The 22593-nt window shown below is 42.7% G+C and overlaps 1 protein-coding gene across 5 annotated transcripts in view; it reads right to left on the bottom strand.

Annotated features, from left to right (window-relative positions):
* The window catches only part of Arhgap26 (Rho GTPase activating protein 26), a 386814-nt gene that overhangs the window by 141663 nt on the left and 222558 nt on the right, over window positions 1-22593 (bottom strand). For all 5 annotated transcript variants that reach the window (XM_021150730.3, XM_085833661.1, XM_021150728.3 and 2 more), the window contains exons 13-14: window positions 12454-12519; window positions 9112-9186 (exon numbers count right to left, since the gene is read on the bottom strand). In XM_021150730.3, coding sequence (XP_021006389.1) covers window positions 9112-9186; window positions 12454-12519 — 141 coding nt within the window. The remainder of the gene's footprint in view (window positions 1-9111; window positions 9187-12453; window positions 12520-22593) is intronic.

The following is a 22593-nucleotide window of genomic DNA, read 5'->3' as shown; positions in this document are numbered from 1 at the left end:
TAATTTGTTTATCCATTCTCTGGATGATGGACATCTGGGAGCTTTCCAATTGTAGCTGCTATGACTAAAGCTACTACAAACATTTGCACAGAGGCTTTCTACGGGCTACATTTTTATCTCTTTGGTAAATGCTGTATCCACAAGCAGGTTAGGTCAAAAGCTACAAAAACAGACCAATAATGAGAATGTTTTCCTTTAGATGAAATGGTCAATTGCCTTCCAAAAATGTCAGGGCCATTTGCATTCCCACCAACAGAATGTAAGAGCAAGGGCCACCTCATGCCTCTCATCACAGGACAGGTCAGTCAGTCACTTCAACTTTAGCTGTCCTACAAGTCACTGTCCTTTCACACACACAATGGTGTGAGCCATCTTCACATGTGGTATTTTTTTTCTTTGTTTATTTGCTTTAATCAACCATTCTTCTCAATATTTTTTGTCTATTTTAAAAACTGGGATATTGTCTTAAGAATCAAGAGTTTTAAAGTAAGTATAGCTACAAATCACTGATGATAAATACATTTGTATAAATAGTTTCTTCAGATCTGTAACTTACCTTTGCTTTTTGAAAAAAAATTTTTTTTTCCTCTACAGTACCATGGATTGACTTTCAGCCCTCATGCATGTCAGGCAAATGTATACCACTGAGTTACAGCTCCTGTCTTTCTTGTATTTTTTTAATCTTAAAACAAAGTCATACCAAGTAGCCCAAGCTAGCCTTGAATTTGTCATTTTCCTCCTTCAGCCTTCCAAATAGCTGGGGTTTAGAGGCTGTACCAGTAGGTCCACCATGAGAAATACCTTTTTTATACAGAAAATTTTATTTAAATGCAGCTCAACTTAACACAGTCTCCTAATAGTTCTTTCGTGTGCTCTAGTTAAGAAAGCTCTTTAAAAACAAGGTCACAGAGGCACTTCTGTGCTTGCCATTCAGAGGGTCTACAGTGTCTGCTCTTAGGATACATTTCAAGATACTTTTCACATAGGGAGTCAGAAGAGAGCCCATTTCATTCTTCCTCATATGGATGCTAAATTGTATCACAGTACTTGCTTAAAAGACTCCATTCTCCATTCAGTTATTCAGACTCCTTCATCCAAGATCCAAGTATATACTCATTCTGTTTCTGGGATCTTGTGTCTGTTGCACTGATAGACATATCTGCCCTTCCAAAATACCACCCAGCCTTACGCTAGACGTGCCTCCTGTTTTGTTGGCTATAAACTGTAAAGTATCAACTCTTCCTGAGCTTGTCATGGTCTCCATCTCCATAACAACTTAGAGGAAAACAGTTGCTACCTGTATAACACCCTCCTTGTGTATCAGACTTCATTTACCCCACAGGTCATTCCCCTGAGGCTAGATTTAATATTTGCCAACTTGAGAAGCAAAGTTGGTTACTCTCTTTTCTGACTATAAAAGTCACAAAACTTACAAAACTTAGCAATTTCCTATATGTCACGTCTAAGAATCCAAAACACCCACAACCACCTGTGTTTTGGGACCGGAAATCTCTGACTGTCTGGGGTTCTTACTGGTTATTGCAGTGCCCTTATAGGCAGGGTGGTGACAGGTGCCAGAGCAGGGGGAGGGGGAGGGAAGCCTCCATCTATGATCTCCCTTCTCTGGGAACTCAGGATCATGGCACACCACCCTCTGCCTGGCTCTCAGTTCCCTACTTTCCTTGGATACAGTCTTCGGTCTGGGTTGTTTCCACTCGTTATGGTTTAAGCTCCAGGTCCCAGAAGGCATCATGAAGAATCGCCTGGTCCTTGTGGTACTCTTCATAAAGAAGTCCTTGATTGCTTTTATATATGACAATGTGTGAAAGTGTGTGGGAAATGAGGACGCAGAGGAAAGGAATGCAGATCTTCAAGGTTCCAGAGGGACAAGGTAGGCTAATTCATGGCTGGAGACAGGAGGGGAAGAATAGTGCCTGTGATCTGGTGATTTAAAGCAGTGCCCTTTACCACCTCCTTTGTGCTCACTGTAATTCTAACTTAGAGGGACCTGGACAGCATGGGAGGAGAAAACCGGCAATGCTGAACTTGCATTTCTTTGCTATCATAGTTAAACATTAATAAAGACACGCAGAAGAAAGGGACATGAGGCTTCAACAGCACAGCAAAGAAGCCTTTTAGTTAATGTTGCCAGAGCTGGGGCTCAGAGAAGGCCCAGAGAACGCCTTTGAGAACACCACGTGGTAGGTGCCGGCTCCAGCATAGCATGCCATCCTAGGAGGGAAGTCAGGCCCCACTCCTTCCCTGCACAGCTGCAAGGGAGGCTGCTTTCCACAGGCCTATCACAGCCCTGAGAAGAGAACCTAGACACTGAGGTAGGGCTGGGCAGCAGTGATGCAAGAACAATTTTATAGCATGAGGAATGAATTCCGAAGGGGAAAGTCAGCAGATGTGGTAGTGATTCCTCTAATCCCAACATTCCAGACGTGGAGGCCAAGGGATCAGGGCTTCAAGGTCATCTTTAGCTTGGCAAACTATATACCCATAATGTTTGCCTGCCTCTCTCTCTCTCTCTCTGTGTGTGTGTGTGTGTGTGTGTGTGTGTGTGTGTATGTGTATGTGTATGTGTGTACAAATGCATGTGTCTGATATCAACCTAGCTACATGAGAGACCCAAAAACAAAACAGAACAAACACAAAAAAAGAGGCAGGAGGTAGTCTTCAAAGAATCAGCAAAGAAACAAGAAAAGAACCGCAGGCTTTGGGTTCACAGTTACATACTCCAGTTCTTCCAAGATCTTAAGCAGAGTGGGGCCAGGAGGAATTATTCAGGACTACAGAGCCATACAAGATACAAGATTTATGACTGACTAGGATTTGGCTGGCATGGCGTACAACAGCCCTTCAATGCCACAGAAGAGAGCAACTCTGAAACAGGATTGGGGAAGTGATGCAGACCAAGGAGAATCTATTCAGAGTGAAGTCAGCAGCAAAGAGACTTACGCTCCCCGTGGAAGCCCATGCAAGACTGTCGGTATAGAATACAGAGAGCCAAGCACTGAAAGTATTTATTCTGTAATGTAAAAAGAATTCGTTAAAGAAAAGGTGGGCACCATGAAATGAGCTGCCGGAGTGAGAGGCTGAATGAGATAGAAAAGGCGACGGCTGGCAGTGCAAACGGAAGCCCAGTGCGCCATTAGAGACACTGAAGATTCAAACTATGCTGCTCATGACAAGGATACAACAGGAGTTAGCCAAAGTCTAGGTGAGTGGCATGGACTCCGGGGGCAAGCCTGATAACTTTCTGAGGGCACCAAGAATAAGAGGAACAGAAAAAACCCAAGGAAAGGACTCATGTCAGGTTTACAGAACAACAAAGTGAAACAGGATTTGTTCTTTAGAAAATCCACCTCTAAAAGCTCCCTCAAGGACCCAGTCACTGCTAAAAGTGTTCACAGGTGATTTTTAAAGTAGTTGAGAGTGGGAAGGTTTCTCCTGCTGCAGGTATCAGTCAACAGTATACATTTCTGAGGAAAAGGAGAGTTTACACTTTGTGTGAATATAATCCAAAGGACTTTAAACATGGTTTACATTCACTCATAAATTTACTCATTTCTTTTGGGAAGAGTGTGTGTGTGTGTGTGTGTGTGTGTGCACGCATGTGTGTGCACGCATGTGTTGTTGAACATGTATAGAGTTCAGAAGACAACTTGTGGGAGCTGATCCTTTCTTCCCACCATGCATGCTCAGGGGATCAATTCCAGGTCACCAGACTTGGCAGTGAATCCCTTTACTTGCTGAGCTGTGATGCCAGGCCACAGATGGGCTTTAAGAAAGGCAAAATGTTTTTATCATCTTGGAATGAGGAGAGAGTCTCTTAACATATAATTCTCATCAAGAATAAGGAATGAGAGATTGGCTTTATACAAATTTAAAATGGGACAAAAAGAAAAAGGGAAACCAAAAGCTTAGGACGTGAAAACTTAGATGGAAACAGTGATAATACAGCTTCCAAGTGTAAAACTTACATCAAACAATTAAAACAGAAAAATAATGCTAAGAATAAAATCAGGCAAAAAAAAAAAAAAAAAAAGAAAGAAAGAAAAGAAAAGACCCTACTTCTATCAGCAACAATGGACATCCAAAATATCCAAAATATCCAAAATATCCAACTTAATCCAAAACCAAAGAATGCAAGGCTAACTAAGAGGGAAATACATCTTCCACATGTACCATTCACATAAAAACAAGTACCACAGAGCACGGCTGTTTCCGCTTGCTGACAGTGAGCGTGGCAACAGTGGGTGGGGAGGCTGAAGGCGGACACAGAGCCTAACCCAGCAACTCAATACTGTAAGTCAAACTGCAAGGACGTGGGACCTACGAGCATTTCTTAGCATGTGCAGGCTCTGACTCAGCAACGTTCATGAATCTTCTCATCTCATGCTCCCGCTTCTATGTGGGCCAGGCTATTAGATGGAGCAGGAGACGGGAGAACGAACCATTGAAACCATTTGTCTACAGTGAAAAGAATCAGCAGTGTGTCTACTTCCAAAGCACACGCAGTCCTCTACTCCTTTGCCTCTCAGGACTCCCATCTGAACTACACGAGGGCAGGAGGCTGATTCAGGGGCACTAGTGCATCTACAAGGAATATACCTGCAAGAACAATGCCACAGGAGGACTTACCATGGGAAAAGATGCTGCAGTGTTATGTGAATAGAGCCTGTTAGAAAGCCTAGAGCATGCATGCCCTGTGTTGTAGCCATATTACACAGTGCTTATTCACTTACTACATGCTAGTATATATGGTTTAAGGGGGCTATGATTCGAAGGTTTCATATACAATAAAGCAGTCAATAAAGGCTGTCTTTGCTCTAAGGGACTCTTATTTTCTTCTTTATGATTTTTGTGTTTTTGTGAAATTTCACCAATGATTACTCATAATTTTTAAACAAAGAAGGGAAATTACTTAAAATAATTAGAAGGGGATAGAGGTCAGCAAGATGACTCAGTGTATTGTACTTGCCTCTCAGCCTGACAACCTGAGTTCCTACCTGGACAAACAGAACAGAAGAAAACGCAAACCCACATGTTGTTCCCTTCCCTCCCTATACACATACATATACCTGGGACCTACATGTGTGCACATGCACATACACACAGACACACACAGACACAATGTAGCTTCATTTAAAAAATATACAGACATGGAAAGAAGAGAAACAGACATGTAAGGAGTAAGAATGTAGCTGGGGTGTGTGTAAGGGGAGAATGTGAGAATGTTTGTATATGTGGTGTTTGGAAAAAAAATTTGCAAACATTTATCTTCACTTAATAGTATGGGGAGCCGGGATAGTTGTTCTATTCTGTTTCAGAAAGTCTGAAAGTCTTTCCGAGTCTTTTTCACTACTCAAAGACTATTAGCCTCTGTTGCTAGGAAGTAAACAGGGTGGTTCCTGGCAGGACACCAGCATGGAGAGCAAGGGACCCTGCAGAGGCTATGAGGAATTCTAATAAGTTTTCTTAAGGAACTCTGATCAGTAAAACAAATATATTCTCAACACATTGGCTCTCATCCCCCATCCCTCCTACAGTCTGCAGTGAAGCAAGAATACAAGAAATGAACGAGTGATTGAAGTTAGTGTGTCTGAGTTTAATCCCATGCCATGTTTGCACACAATAGCAGAGCACACAAATCCAGTTAGGAGCGCACTGGAACAAGTGAAAGCAATGTTGAATCTGCATGTAGCTCGGTACAAAAAGGGTGAGAACAGATGGGAGTGAGTATGCGCTTCACTCTGCGCCCTGGAGGGTTTGTGGTCTACAGCAGATTATATTCTATACCATTGGCTAGGCCAGACCAGCAGTGGTACCAAGAATTGACAAGGATGCTATAATAACATACTCAGAAGAGGGAGGGGAGGCAGACCTAGTGCACTGGCCTGACAACTGCAAGAGTACTAGATTCGCTTGACTGATAGAGAGACTCACAGGTCGAATTCTTGGCATTAGGTTCGACCTTACACTGTAGTCAGCTCTACCCCAGAGGATCATTTATATTCCAGTCTATCTGGAATGCCCTCCTGGCAGAGGAGCTGGCCTTGTGACTGTCAGCCGCTAGTTGTTACTCTTTCATGACATTCTTCAGATAGTCATGACCACTTTCCCCTCTATCTAGGGTGACTAAGGAAGAGAGCAAGTGCAGTTCCTTCTTGGGAGGCTACAGTTATTAGAACCGCTGCCTTTCAGAACATCTCCTTTGTCCAAAGTGGATTGACTTAGACACTTAGTCATTCCTGCCTTTCTTTTCAATAGCTTCACATTGTCATCTTTGAATTCTATTTGAAGCTTCATCTTGGTGCTCTCTCTATACAAAATACTGGCTACTAAGCCACAGCTCTTTGGTCTAGCCCTAGATGAGGTTTTCTCTGCCTCACCTTTTGCCATCTCCCAGGACCCACCCATGACCACATGCATGTGCCACATTCTGTTACTCTGCTCCCCTAATGCTTGAATCTAATCTTGCTACTGCTGTGCTGGGCACACTTCCTTAGCACAACATCCATTACTTTGGGAAAGTATTCCTCCCTTTTCTCATCAATAATCCTGCTCCATCCATAAACTTAGCCCCACTCCCAGGCCCAGTCATAGGCACGAGCTCCAGGCCATACGCATCCATCTGTTGAGGATAATGTGATTGGCTCCAAATTGAAAAGTTTATCATGTGACTGGCCCACACTGGCCAATCAAAGTCCTCCCTGTGGCCTACTGCCAAAACTGTCACCCAAAAGACACTCTTCTGAGTGATGCAAGCTCCAAAGACTGCAGAGACTGGATCTATCTGGGACACTCCCAGAGAGAACAAAGCCAAAGCTGAGGACAGCAAAGGACACAGATGATGAGAAACTAGAAGGAAGCAGGGAAGGGAAAGGGCTCAGAGTAAGGATGGCAGAGTCTCTAGACCCTGCATGCAGCTGTTTCTTAGGATGAACCAGCCACATAAGCAAGTGCCTTTTACTGTGTGAACGAGTCTAAATCCTATTCCTGACTCTCTCTACCACTTAGAACTTTTAAGACTGCATTATTTCCCTTGTGAAGAAAAAAAGGCTCCTAAGCTTTTTAGCACAGTGCTTGGGTTTCTCAGCAGAAGAGGTCACCTTAGCCTCTCAGAAGTAACTGTCCTCTTCCAGCCTCAAGCTGCTCTCTCAGATATTAAAGAAAAGGCCCACAGCATCAACAGCCTCTGCCTTTAACCTGCAGCCTGCCTCTGCCCATGCTACTGCTCATACTTGCTCAATCTGACTTCTTATTTCTCCTTCGCTATTCCAGCCCCAGATTCAGGTCATATTAAGTGCTAACAACACATTAGGATAACAGCTTTAAGGTGCATGCATATCTCACCCCTACCAGGATTCTGCAGAATGGCGAGAGAGTTCTTTCTAAAATTTAATATCACTATCATCTAGCAATCCATTCCAGATCCTAAGCAGAAATGAAAGACTGAAGGCTAATATCTGCTAAGTTCTTACTTCTTTCTTATGTTAAAATTTCTCAAAATTAAGTCACATTAACATGTGCCCCAACAAAAGACCCTTGGGTACTTATTCTATGAGAATAAAAATATGCTCACATAAAAATTCTCTCTAAATATCTAGAGCCTGAAAATGGAAATAACACAAAATCCTGTAGCTGGTGAATGGCTAAACTGTGGTATGCCCATACAATAGAATACTTCTTAGCAGTTAAAAAGAAATTAATGAGCAATGATACATACAAGTTAATCAAATCTAGAAATAATTAAGTGCACTAAAAAAAGATAGTCAACACTCAAATCTTACACAATCTATTATTCCATTTATATAACAAATGATTTCAAAGTGACAAAATTAAAAGAAAAAAAAGAATAAACTCCTGGTCACCAGGGTTAGGGATTGTGTATGAGGAGGTAAGGCAGGGAGTAGACATAAAAAGGAACCCAAGGCCATTATGAGAGTTGAAACTCTCTCATTTGGGCTGTATCAATACCAGTATCTTCTTGTGGTACTGAAACACACCCTGGTAAGAAGCAATAATTGGAGGAATCTGAGTAAAGGGTACAAAAGATCCATCCACATTGTTTCTTACAATGCACTTGTCTCTCACAATTATTTCAAAAATTTAAAAATAATAAAACTGCATCCCGCACTGGAACTGAGGAGCGGGAAGTGAGTGTAGATTGAGCCTCCCGTGCACCGTGCTTCCCAACAGCGGCTCTGAGTGTAACTCATGACACCAAGGAGTCCTGACTGCAGAGTGAGTAGCACATTCTGGCCCATATAAAGGAATAGACTTCTGCACATACAAAAGCTATTTTCAGAAACTGGAGTGACAAAGAAGTGACAAACACAGGAGAAAGGCCCTCGCCTGAAGCGCCACGTTAGAGCAGGACTGAGAGTTAATCTTCCCAAGTACCAGGCTACGGCTCTTGTGGACATGGACAACAGCCACTGATCTATGAAACCTGATCTGTTTGCCATTTAGATCCCTGTGACTCACTGAAGCTGGCTGCATGGCTAAAAATACAGGATAGCTGCAGCCTAGGCAACTTTGGCTCATGGATTTTGATTTAAACACTGCACATTTGGAGGCAGTGGCTTTCTATTTATACATCAGCCGGGGGGCAGAGGAGGCTCTCCTGATCCAGAAGCAAGAGGGATCTTGAGTTTGATCTGCATATATACATTTTATCTGAAGGTTACACGAGACTCTCGGTATCAGGAATGTGAGACCCTGAGGCCCTCACAGGCTAGAAAGACGCCCTTTTGGGGGCATGAGGTATGTCCTACTGAATACCTGCCTCAGAAGAGGACAGAGTCATGAGCTACTAACAACAGAGCAGGGCGTGGCTGTGATTTGAATGGGCAAGCTGCCCTTGGACTGGAGTGCTGAGTCTGAAGACTGTGAGATGCTTGGTCCCGCCATTTCATTTCAATCTTACAAAGGCCCACTCCGAGCTTCTCCTGTTCCTGCCTATAGCCACAACTAGCTAGCAGGGCAGGTTGCTGGGCATTCCCATACCTTAATCCCTAACCCAGAGACCACCTAGAAACCAGGAAGTCGCAGAGGAAGCTACCCAAGGGACATGCCTGACAAAGCCACTGCTGAACTCACCCATCAGGACGCTCAGCAACTTCTGCACCCTGGAGTTGACCCCCACGATTCGGTAGAGCCCCTGCTCATTGATCCCTGGGAAGAGGAAAGAGGATGGTTTAATTAGATGAGCATCGAGAACACGAGCAGGCCCACCAGGCCAAATGCTCTTCTGTTTTTCCTTCATTTTCTCTCTCCTCTGAAAAGCTGCTGTAATTAAAGTTCCCTGCCACTCATCTCAGCTCTTAGCAAACGAGTGGGATTTGGCACTGCTGCCCAGGGATTCACAGATGTGCCCCACACTCCAGCCCTTGCCTTAGCCGGGTCGCTGGCAGGAAAGAAACTTCCCTCCTCTCTTGCCAAAAGCAGCAGATGAAGATTTTTAAAGATGCAAAATACATTATTTTAAAGATGTAGTATTTAACCAATTCTTACATTCAAAAATCCAAAGTGGCTTGACTTAAAAAAAAAATCAATCATAGGAGAAGATAAATCACTTTCCATCTATTTTTACACACCGAATAAAAAATACTGAAGGGTAAGGACGTTTTCCATCTTAGGGAATGTTTGTTAAGATTGAGAAATCAGAAAATCCATCACAGTTAGAGCAAAGGTGTTTACTGTGAACTACTTACACAAAGACAGAAGTCAAACTACAGAACTTCCATTTACTGAAAAGCGTGGATTAGAGCGTCACTGTGCCTCTTACAAAAGGAGGCAATCCAGATGCATGTATGTGATGTGTGAATGTATGTGATCTATGCCTGTTCACACATGTGGGCCAACATGTGTGTACATGCATGTGGTGGCTAGAGGACAACCTCTCTTCGTCAGAATGCCATCTACCTCCTTTGACACGGGGTCTCTCCTTGGTCTAGGGTTCATCAATATGGTTTCACTGGATGGCCAGTGAGCCCACAGATCATGTTTCTGCTTCTCCAGTACTGAGATCACGAGTGTGTGTCACCATGCCCAGCGTTTGGACTTGGGTTTAGGAGACCAAACCCAAGACCTCATGCTCAACTCCAACAAGGAACAATTTAGACCAAGTGATTGAAAATGGTTTTCTTCATGTTGGTCCAAGTCCATTGCATCTCATACCTCTTAGGAACTGCTAAGCTTCCTCTCCAAGTCCCCTGTAGACTTTTTTTTTTTTTTTTTTTTTTTTTGGTTTTTCAAGACAGGGTTTCTCTGTATAGCCCTGGCTGTCCTGGAACTCACTTTGTAGACCAGGCTGGCCTCGAACTCAGAAATCTGCCTGCCTCTGCCTCCCAAGTGCTGGGATTAAAGGCATGTGCCACCACCACCCAGCTCCCTATGAACTTCTTATTGTGAGAGTTAGTTCCTATCACTTCTCTGAGCACCTTCCAGTTCTTAGGTGTACATCATATTCAGACTTTTTATGGCCTACGGGTTTACAAGCTACTGGTTTAAGGTGAACATAGACCCTGAGAAGAGTTTTAGGTGACTAGCTTTCCCTCTTGGTTTGGGCTGCGAAAATGGACTAACACACAGCCCACCTTAAGCAAGTATACTGGCTTGTCCAAATGTGCTCTGGCTTTGCCTGTGCTAACTATTCTCTGTGTTCTCTTCTCCTTTCCTTTTAAGTCCTTTCGAGACAGTGCCTTAATCTGTAGCCCAGGCTGGCCTTTAACTCTCAGCTCTCTAATCTCAGCCTCCTGAACAGCAGGGTTGCAGACTCATACACTGATTTTTATCCTTTTCTTTTAAGAAAAACAAACCTAAACTCTTTAAAATTACTCTTTACAAACTTAGGCATCACAGCTAAGGCAAACAGAAAATCAAAAGAAGAAAGTAAAAGAGAGCAGAAGCCACTACTGTCACACTGAGACCTGTGCAGAGGTGGTCCTCTTAGGGACACACAGAATGGGCTCAGGCAGGATAGCTATTTGTTCTTAAACTGTATTTTTCACTTAATGCATATAAAGAAAAAATAAAAACCTTTCTACTTTTAGTGATTCACAAGATTTTATTGCACAAGTGAATCACGCTTGAGTTGGCCAAAGGTTGAGGCATTTGATTGGTTCCTGGTTTTGCATTTTAACCACATCACTGTGTAAACATTCTTTTGGCTCAACACAACCAACACTCTTGTATTCCACAATCAACTTCCAATTATGTCTACTAGGCCCTTTCTGGGTATATTTTATGTCCAGTTGTTGAGAACCTGTCTTCATTTTTTGATGAAGGAAATCAAGGAAACAACACTAAACAAACAGACACATATACAAACCTGCTTCTATACAATAAAGTATCTCCTTTGGAAGAAGCCTTATAGGATACATAGGCACAGGAACTCAAGATGTTCTATTACCCCCAACCAGCCTCTGTGTGTGTGTGTGTGTGTGTGTGTGTGTGTGTGGTTGTGTGTGTGTACCCCTTTCCCTTTCTGTTTTACCACTAGTAGGTTATAATTCTGCTTTAAAAGTCAGAATTTCTTTCAAACAAATAAAAAGTACAAGTAGTTAGATCACTGGAGAATAAATAGATTCATTCCCTTGGTTTTGATCAATCTCAGTGGAGAGATAGTAGCTTTTCTCAAAGCCACAACAGATCCAGGGCACTTAGAACCCTACAATGCCAGCAATAAAGATTCTGGTTTGTGATAGTAACCCAGCCTCCCCTATCTCGTGGCCTGCTCCAATAGATGTGGGAAACCTCAGTGTGGAGGAGGCAGCTAACCCCTTCCTTCTCTGTCCTTGATGGTTCTCAGGTCCAGGTCTGCAGAGCAGAGATCTTTACTGGGGTTCACAGACTCTAAGATGATCCCTGGAGAGATCTCCAGGGTCTATAAACTAGATGGGAAAAGAGCCTTTATTTTCACTGTTACTAACATTGTTGTGTTTCTTTCCCTCCTTAAACCACAGTGGTATTAGCAATACCTGCAGCATGGTCAAAAATCACAGATATTTTCATAACTCCTTACACTGTTACAGGATAATTACAATGTTGTGCTTCCCAGACTACACCTGCTATGAGAGCTACCACTATCAGCTGTGAATGAAGTTGTTAACACAGAAGCGTATCTAACCACTCTGCTGTGGCTATATTTTCAATTATTCTAATAATAACTGGGTTTCAAGAACTGGTTTCCATAAACCTAGGAATTCTATCAGTATACATGTAAGACATTCTTGTGATCAACCAGAGACATGGGTGACATGAAACGGGTGGAGAACCCCTGCTTCAGACCAACATGACCTGAAGAAACACGGACAGTGGCACCAGGGGACTTAATGAGTTACTTAAAATCAGAAGCAGCAGGTAGCAGGGCCTCTGCCTCACAGACGCATGACCTTCCATGAGAACAATGCCATCTGTCTGTCTGGTAGGCTACTTTACCTCTGGTCTCCACCGCATGGATGCATTTCCTTATTATGCTGAAGCCGATACTGTCCAATTGTGCGGCTGAAAGAACAAGAAAAGTGTGGTCAGGCCACGCGTGTGCAAATCAGCACGCTGAAAGCAAACTACATGGTGTGGTCACAGCATACATGTGTGCAAAATACAGATGATTTAGAGATAGTGATACTGACAAAAAGCCTACCCTAGGCCAGATACATGCTAAGTGTTCTGCATGTGTTATCTTCATTCTTACAGTAACTTTGGCACTAAGTTTCTAACAAGAAATGGCAGTACAGAGTATCAGACTCCTTCAGTTGGAGTCACAGGAATAACTGCTTGTAGTCAGCTACATAAAGCAAATGTAAAGTGCTTTGAAAACAATGGATAAGTGCTTTACCTAGATTATGTCTTGTAATGCCAGCAAATTCTCTTGAATGATAGTATTATTAGCCCCACATCACAGATGAAAAAACTGAGGCTTGGATAAGCTACATATGAGCAAAGTTGCCAAGTTAAGAGGTAGAGACTTGCTCCAGGGGCCAGTTCACCAAACTGCTTTAACTATAACTTTGAATTAAAAAAATAATTCTGTTCTGGTGATTAGAAAAAGCAGAAAATGAGGGGGAAATGAAGGAAAGAAAAGTTACCCAGCTTTGAACATTGAAACAGCTGAGAACAAAGCGACCTAAGTCAGACCCAGAAGCAGGAGAGCCTCTCTCCATAGCACATCAGTGGGGTCAATGGGTTCTCCATCTGTTCCAGTACCTTCCACTGCCACTCGGGAAATGAGATAACCCACAGGAACAATTTTTTCCAGGGGTAAACAAGTTTCTAAGTAGCAATAAAGAGGCCAGACATCCATAAAACTCCACCCCAAGCTTTAGTTATCCACTGATAGGAGACTCGTAGCTTGCAGAGGTGAGTCAGGTCGAGCACCTGAGACATTCTGCAGATACCAGTTATTGTCTCTTTTCCTTACAGCCATCTGGGTGGGGTCAGAGCTTTCCTGCAGTGGTTTTGTTTTGCATCAGATTGACTAAGGACACTGGGCATCCTTTCGCAGGCAGGGAATGATTCTCCATCTTCGATGAAGTGCTCAGAAGCTACTGGGAAAGTTATGCGTCAGTCAGGGAACTATCTTCTTGTGCTTAAGAAACTTTCCAAAATATTTATGACTGTCACGCTGGAGTCTATGGAACCCTTCACTTTGTTTTTAGAGAAGTGTTTCAGAGTATCTTTTACAGGCATGGTGGTCAGAAGTCTGGGGAAAAGACCCTCTGTTGTGCATTGAATTCTGGGAGCTGTTGAGACAGACTCTGAACTTGGATGGTTTAAGAGCAGGCGTGTGAACACTGATTCCTTCCCAACACAGATGAACTTCGTCTGGGACAAAGACCACTTCCTCACCCCAGAAACATCAACAAAAGTGTGGGAAAATTGGAAAGAACTTGGCAACTGAGAGAGAATGTCCCGGTGCTTGGATGACCTACCAGGTCAGCTAGGAAGTAAGAGCAGTTCCTAGGCAAGTGGGACATGGAAGGGAAAACTGCAAAGGAACTTTCCAGATAGCTGAAAGGTAAATAAATTCTACCGATTTATATTAACTGTAATTTTTTTTAATGGCAAAGACCCCACTGAATATTCAGATTGGTTCTCTCTATGCTGGTACAAGTTCTCTAATTTGTTAAAAGTAAGCAAACACCCTTCATACTGATGTTAAACTAAAAAGCCTTACAGTTCACACACACACATACACACACACACACACACACACACACACACACACAAAATGTTCTATTTATCAGTGTATCTTAACTGTCAAATCTACACAGCATTTATATGCTGCAGAGCCAAACAGGAGTTCGGGATAACTCTGCTAAGCCTAGTTTATTAGACTTGTACATTGAGTTGATTACCTAGTTTTGTAAACAGATAAAATTATGTTAAGAAATGGAACCCACATCAAACAAGATTCCCGAAAACTCGTAAAATACAGTTTAGCACTGATGTTCGGAATCTGTAAACCAGAACTGAGACACTGCCACATCCTGAACTTTTCCATCTGTCCTTTGTCCTCTGTCTCTTTCCCTTATACACATGTATGTGCATGCATGCGCGTGCACATACACACACATACACATCAACACATGCACATGCAGTTTGACTTCTACTCTCATCAACTTGAATTTCCTACTGACATGACTGAGTTACTAATAATTAACAACTGCATATTATTTAACTTGGCCTAAGTGTCACTGATCTGACAGGGACTCCGCTGTATATATAAGCAGAACATTAGTTCCGACTTTGGCCCAACAGGGTTCATAATCTTAGTAATTAAGATCTAGTCTGCAAAGTGAATTCCCACTAAAAGGTCTGGAACACTATCACCATGGAGCAGAGTTTGCAAATGACTGAGAAAGTAGCCTGCCAGATGGATGCGGCTGTCCTTAATCCCCTTGAGCAGGTGATTCAGCCCATTCACTGAGCCAAGGCTCAGAAAAGGTCAGGGATTTATTTGCAATTTCTGTATCCTTATAATCTCCAGAAATAATCTCTCATTAAATATCTACTAGGTTTGTATTATTCCCTTAATTTGACTTGCAATGAGCTGATGTAGGAGCTGTGGCTCGCAGGCTCTGCATTCTGTGATGCGGTTAAAGCTTGGCTTCTCATCCTCCCACAACCTCCAGTTCCCTGCGCCCAGGTTTACATCAGCAGCCCACGCTGATTCCTTATAATTAGTGCTGGCAGAGTGCACACAGATGACACAAGCTGACCTCCCAAGTTAGAAAGGTGCTACCATCTATCCTTCCATCGCAACCTCTGAAGCCTTGTTGTCTATCTCTCCTTTTCAGAGAAAAGAAAGGGCCAGAATCACAGAACTCTATTCTGCAGATGTACTGAAAGAATATGGGAAAACAGAAGGGTTGGGTACATGCTGGGCCAACTTGGTGCATCTTAGGGCAAACCCAGATCAGTACCTAACAGTGGTGTGGGTTTGGGTTACTATGCCAAGATGAACTCCAGGAAGAGAAGGTAGGTGACTCAGAATTGTTCTACCTCCGTGCAATTATAAAAACAACACCAGATAAGGCACAATCAATTCTCTTTCTTGCCTAAAAGGTCCAGACAGAAAGGTAGGGTTTTACCATAACTAACACTGTTATACTGTGAATAAAAACAAACAAACAAAACAAAGCCAAAACCCACTGATGGAAGCTTCTGGTACCTCACCTGAGATAACTTCCTCTCATCTTTTAAAAAACTGTGGGGCTGGAGAGATGGCTCAGCTGTTAAGAGCACTGACTGCTTTTCCAGAGATCCAATTCCCAGCAACCACATGGTGGTTCACAACCATGGATGATGGAATCTGATGCCCTCTTCTGGCATGCAGTGGTAAAAACAAACAGAGCACTCACATACATAAAATAAATCTTTAAAAAACTTTAAGAAAAAATAAACAAATAAAAACCTGTGAAGGTGCTGGTGGTGGAGGTGGTGGTAGTGTGTGAAAGTATCTGATTGTATGTGACAGCTCGAAGAAAACCATGAGCCTCTCTCCCCCTTTGCACTTTTTATATGCATCCAAACTATCACCAACTAATCCCAGCACTTGGGAGGCAGAGGGCAGGCGGATTTCTGAGTTCGAGGCCAGCCTGGTCTACAGAGTGAGTTCCAGGACAGCCAGGGCTACACAGAGAAACCCGATCTCAGAGAAAAAACAAAACAAAACAAAACAGAAACAACAAAACAAAACCACCACTTCATAAATAAGAGAGCTTGCCAAGGAGTATAAGATACCCAAGCTGACCTGATTAGAGGGAGAACAAAGTCTCCTTCAGCTCCTGTCTCCCCTGAAGGAACCCTGAGGAGCATGTGCAAGGCACTGTTGCCCTTCCTCCTGGTAAAGTTCTCAACTTTGCGTAGTTGCATCTTTGCATATATTCTAACATCTGATACAACTAACAGAATGAACTCTGGGAAAGAACAAATTCAAAGAAAGCCTTTACCTATTAGAAGACCATACCAGCACATACCATACCAGGGGTGGCTGAGACAAGAGGAAATGAAGACCAAGATTTCTTAGTTCAAATACAAGAGGCAGCCCCTTGAGGCTGCTATATAGATTAACAGAGTGCTCTCTACTCTGGAGGAAGTTTTCCAATTCTGCCTTCTTAGGGGCAGAAATAAAACTTGACTACTGATTTACTGTGCCTGTGTCATGATGTTAATTCTACTTTGGAAGCCAAAGAATGGAAACTACTGCTGTGTTGGATCCAGAGAGAGCATCCAGGAGGAGGTAGCATCTCTTCTCTTCCATAGCAATCTTAGTTCTGTTATCTGTGTGTCAGGGTACTTCCAGTGACTTCTGAGCTGGTCTCTTCATATTTCTTCTCACTTCCGCCTATCTTTCCACTACTACCTTGTTGTCCCTATTTGTAAAAACAAAAACAATTCCACTAAAATCAGGGACAAGACTGCCCACTCTCTCCCAATCTATTCAATATCGTACTTGAAGTTCTAGCCAGAGCAATAAGACATCTAAAGGAGATCATGGGAATAGAAAATGGAAAGGAAGAAGTCAAAGTATCACTATTTGCAGATGACATGCTAGTATACTTAAGTGACCCAAAATAAATTCTACCAGAGAACTCCTACAGCTGATAAGCATGTTGAGCTAAGTGGCTGGATACAAAATTAACTCAAGGAAATCAGTAGTTCTCTTTTATACAAATGATAAACAGGATGAGAAAGAAATTGGGGAAACAAGACCCTTTACAATAGCCACGAATAATATAAAATATCTTGGCTTAACTCTAACCAAGCAAGTGAAAGACCTGTATGTCAAGAACTTCAAGTCTCTGAAGAAAGAAATTGAGGAAGACATCAGAGATGGAAAGATCTCCCATGCTCATGGACCAGTAGGATTAACATAAATCAATCTACAGAGTCAATGCAATACCACCAAAATTCTAACACAACTCTTTACAGACCTTGAAAGAACAATTCTCAATTTCATATGGAAAAACAAAAAACCCAGGATAGCAAAAACAATCCTGAACAATACAAGAACTTCCAGAGGTATCACCATCCCTGATCTCAGCTGTACTACACAGCAATAGTAATGAAAACTGTATGGCATTGGTACAGAGTCAGACAGGTTGACCAATGGAATAGAAGTGAAGACCCTGAAATAAACCCACACACCTATGGACAGGTGGTTTTTGAAGAAGGAAAATATGATATAATGGAAAAAAGAAAGCATCTTCAACAAATGGTGCTGGTCTAACTAGATGACTGTAGGTAGAAGAATGCAAATAGACCCATATCTATCACCCTGCATAAAACTTAACCAAGTGGATCAAAGGCATCAACATAAAACTGGATATAGTAAATCAAATAAAACAGAAAGTGGGTATAGGAAACAACTTCCTAAACAGAACACTAATGGCTCAGGCTCTAAGTTCAACAACTAATAAATGGGACCTCATGAAACTGAAAAGCTTCTGTAAGGCAAAGAACATTGTCAATAGGACAAAATGGCAGCCTACAGATTGGAAAAGGATCTTTACCAACCTTACATCCAACAGAGAGAGAGTTAATATTCAGTGTGTGTGTGTGTGTGTGTGTGTGTAAATAAACTCAGGGCTGGAGAGATGGCTCAGTGGTTAAGAGCACCAACTTTTTCCAGAGGTCCTGAGTTTAATTCCCAGCAACCACATGGTGGCTCACAACCATCAGTAAATGGGATTTGAAGCCTTTTACTAGTATGTCTGAAGGCAGCTCCAGTATACTTATAGAAATAAAATAAATAAGTTTTTTAAAAAAACTCAAGAAATTAGACACCAACAATCCAAACAACCCAATTTTAAAAAAATAAGATACAGAGCTAAACAGAGAATTCTCAACAGAGGAATCTCAAATGGCCAAGAAGCACTTTAAAGCAATGATCAAAGTCCATACTCAACTGGGAAATGCAAATCAAAATGACCCTGAGGTTCCATCTTACACCCATCAGAATAGCCTGGCTAAGATTAAATTCAAGGGACAACACACCCTGGTGAAGAAGTGGATCAAGGGAAATCTCCACCATTGCTAGTGGGAGTGCAAACTGGTACAACCACTTTGGAAATCAAGTTGGCAGTTTATCAGAAAACTGGAAAAAGTTCTACCTCGAGACCCAGCTATACCACTCCTGGGCATATACCCAAAAGATGCCCCACTATACCAAAGGAACACTTGCTCAAAATATTTATAGCAGCTTTATTCGAAACTGAAAACAACCTAGATATTCCTCAATTGAATAATAGTAAAGAAAATGTGGTACATCTACACAATGGAATACTACTATTCAACGTTAAAAAAACAAAAACATGAATTTTGCAGGCAAATGGATGGACCTTGAAGATATCATCTTGAGTGAAGCCAGATCCAAAAGGACATGCATTGTATGCACTCACTAATAAGCAGACATTAGCCATAAAGTACAGGCTATCCATGCTCTAATCCACAGACCCAAAGAAGCTAAAGAAGAAGGAAGGCCCAAGCATGGATGCTTGAATGCAACTTAGAAGAGGGAATAAAATAGTCACAGGAGGCAGATGGAGGGAGGGAACTGGGCAGGAGAGGGAATGGGGAGGAAAATGGGGAGGTGTTGAGAATCAGGTGTGAGGAGAGATAAGAGAGAGGGCCAGAGGGCCAGGAGAATGCATGGAAATCTGCAGCTCAAAGGGATCTGGGGATATGGAACCTGAGGAGGCCATTTCCTATAGCCAGGCTGAAACCCCAGTGGAGAGATAGGGACAATAACCCACCCATAAAACCTTCAACCCAAAATTTATCCTGTCTATAAGAAATGTAGGGGCAAAGATGGATCTGAGACTGATGGAATGGCCAAGCAATAACCAGCCCAGCTAGAGACCTATTCCATGGCAAAGCACCAATCCCTGACACTATTAATGATACTCTGTTATTACTTGTAGACAGAGCCTAGTGTAACTGTCCTCTGAGAGGCTCCACTCAGCAAACTAAAATAGATGCAGAGACCCACAGCTGAACACTGGCCAGAGCTCGGGGACTCTTATGGAAGACCAATTCCTGGCCCTACACCCACCCCCTACCGCCATCCGTATATACATAGCAGATGTGCAGCTCCATTGTTACATGTGTCCCCCAACAACTGGAACAGGGGCTGTCCCTAAAGCTGTTGCCTGTCTATAGTATCCATTCCCCTAGCTAGGCTGCTTCATTTGGCCTCATTGGGAGAGGATGAGCCTAGCTCTGCAGAGACTTGGGTACAGGGATCTTCAGGGGGCCCTCCGCCCTCTCAGAAGGGGGGGAAGTAATGGGAAGAGGGATTGTGGGGAGGTAGGGACTGGAAGGGGCAACAGTGATAGGGATGTAGAGTGAATTTAAAAAAAAAAAAAACTAGAACAACAACAACAAAATTCAAGTTGCTTCCCTACTTACACTCCATCAACCGCACACTCCATCAACCTAGCTTTCTCTTTCCTACCTTGGCTTGCCCAATTGATTAAAAAAAAAAAATGATATTCATTCCTTCTCTAAAAGGAAGCACATGATCTCTTACACTATATTTATCGGTATTGAGCCAACCCACCCACTGCGTTTGATGCCACAAACTTTACCCCGACAACTCAACTCCCTATATAGGTCTGGCCCTGTGAGACAGACCCATTTGGTTTAAGCTTTTCAACAACAACAACAACAACAAAAGAGTGCCTGGCCTATTTCTTACTTCAAGGAACTGCGTTCACTCTTATTCTTATGTTTCCAAGATATTGAAACTATCAGCTTATTTAGTCAACCTGCAGTGTCAACATTGTCCAGGAGGTAACCCATATCCTGAACATGAACCAAGGGAGCCTTGGGGCCCAGCTCTAGCTTGCTCAGACCGGGCCTCCTCAGATGCCACTCCCCCTAGCTCTCAGCACCTCACCACACTGGCTTCCTTTGAACATCTACTTAACCACATTCTCCAACCTTTGCATAAGCAATGAGTCGTACCTTACCCACTTGGCCTGTTTAATACAGAACTCTCCTTAAGTATAAATTTCTCAAAAAGTCTCTTTAGTCTTCTCTCCTAGCTTAATACCCCATGCGTCTTATCAACCTCTTTCAGAACAGGCAGTATGAGCTGTCAAGTTTATGTTTATTTGTATGACTCGGTGAAAAATAATGACAAGTACCAAATTAAAATAAGCAATCATGAAGACAATGTGTCATAAATATCTCTCCTTACTCATTTTCATTCACTCTGCTGTTATCTCTTTCTCTTCTCCTAGCAGTGTCAATTCCAGGAGTCAAGAGAAGCAGGGTACGTACACTTGTAACACAAATCCTGAGCCCTCTCCTATACGCTGTGCTTTGGTAAGTGGGAGAACCCGTTGGAAAGCAGCCAGCACCTTAAACTATCACGGCCAGAGACAAAAAAAATTGATCGCCAGCATCTGCACTACTACCTTCCCTGCAGGGTATGAAGGACCTAACGACTCTGGGTCTTAATATGTAAAATGAGCTTCTGCCGATGTGGTATATGGAATGATTCCAAGAAGTTCACATATATTTCTTCGATCTATGTTCCTACGTATTGAGTATTAGGAATCTGTTTGACACAAAATGTGCTGCATGATATATTTATACCTTAAGTAAACGTTTAAAAGAAGTTTATTTAAAGAAAAACAATAATGATGAAGATGATAGGTGTGTACGTAAACATAGGCAGCAAAGGTGAGACACAAGGAACACATCTGAGCTCATGTCTCACGGCGCCCCAAGCTTATGCTGCATTCAAGCTAGCTAAAAGGACGAGCCACCCGTATCCAACCCAGCTCCTTCTTCGTAGACTTACAGCTAATACCAGGACCCGAGACTGATGAGACTTTTTCCTGGACTGCTGCAATCATCTCTGACATGTTTCTCCTTTTATCCCCAAGGTCTATTCTTTATCGACCTCCAGGGCCATCCTTTTAAATGACTGCAGCACAGACAACCCACCTTATCTCATCACAATACTCTAGGAGTTTCTCCAATGCTAAGACCACAATCTTACCTTGTGAGTGCATGAATCTAACTCTAGCGTACCTGGCTGCTCTCCTCCGGGCCTACTCCCATCTATCCCTGTGGTCCTTTTGAACATCTCTAGAGCTCCATTCATTCCCCTCCTTAGAGGGGTTGTGTGTGGCTGGCCCTTTGGTTGACAGTACTCACCTGTCAACTTCTCACATGCATCCTGCCCTCTCTCACTTCTTAGGAGGCTCTGATCATCTGACCCAAGTGCCTTTGCCTGATTTTCCTCATCCTTCATATTTCTTCATGGGATTTGCCTCTACCACAAAGTATACCCTGGTCTACTTGTTTATAGTTTGTTGTCAATCTCTCTAGAGTATATAGCCTCCATATTATCCAATGTATACAAATATCAACACTTTGTGGTAGTCTATTTGATGTGCACACTTTGTAGTTTTTTATACAACAGTTAAAATGTTTCAATTAAAGTTTTTTAAATGGCGCCAGCTTTACAAGGGTGGAGGATCAATCAGCCCACTTGTGCCTTTATTTTCATAAATGTTTCCTGAATGAGGAAACAAATAAACTTATAGTTTTCCAGTCAAAAGACCAAGAACCAATAGATAAAATGTTCTCAGCACTCCAAAGACTCTTTAGGAGAGTGTAGCTGACTTAACACACAGGAATCTGTGCATATGAGGAAGTCAGGGAGCACCCACAGGGCGTCTCCATCATGGCCTGGCCTCTAGGCAACACCTGACAATCCAAATGCCCCTTCCCTGCCTGACAGACACACAGCCACTACCCTGCTTTCCACAGTTTCTGGGGACAAACAGAAAAACTGAGATGGAAGAGAGATACAGTCATGGAAGGAACATAAATAGAAGAGAAATCACTGCTTGCCTGTAATAAACCTCTCAGCTCTCTGCCTAAATCAAGGAGGCCCAAGGACAGCTGTCAAAAGAGGCTCATCTCAACAGGAGTCAGGAGGCCCACATGGCACCATGTCAGCTGCTGCAGAGCACAGCTAACTAAGGGCTGCACATCTGCCATGGAAAAGAGTGTTTCTCAGACAGAGACACTGAAAAAACAGGTCTCAGCCAA

The sequence above is a fragment of the Mus caroli genome, unplaced genomic scaffold, assembly GCF_978045245.1.
Source record: "Mus caroli unplaced genomic scaffold, Mus_caroli_1 scaffold_19, whole genome shotgun sequence".
Lineage (NCBI taxonomy): Eukaryota > Metazoa > Chordata > Mammalia > Rodentia > Muridae > Mus > Mus caroli.
This window is presented reverse-complemented; position numbering and strand designations above follow the sequence as displayed.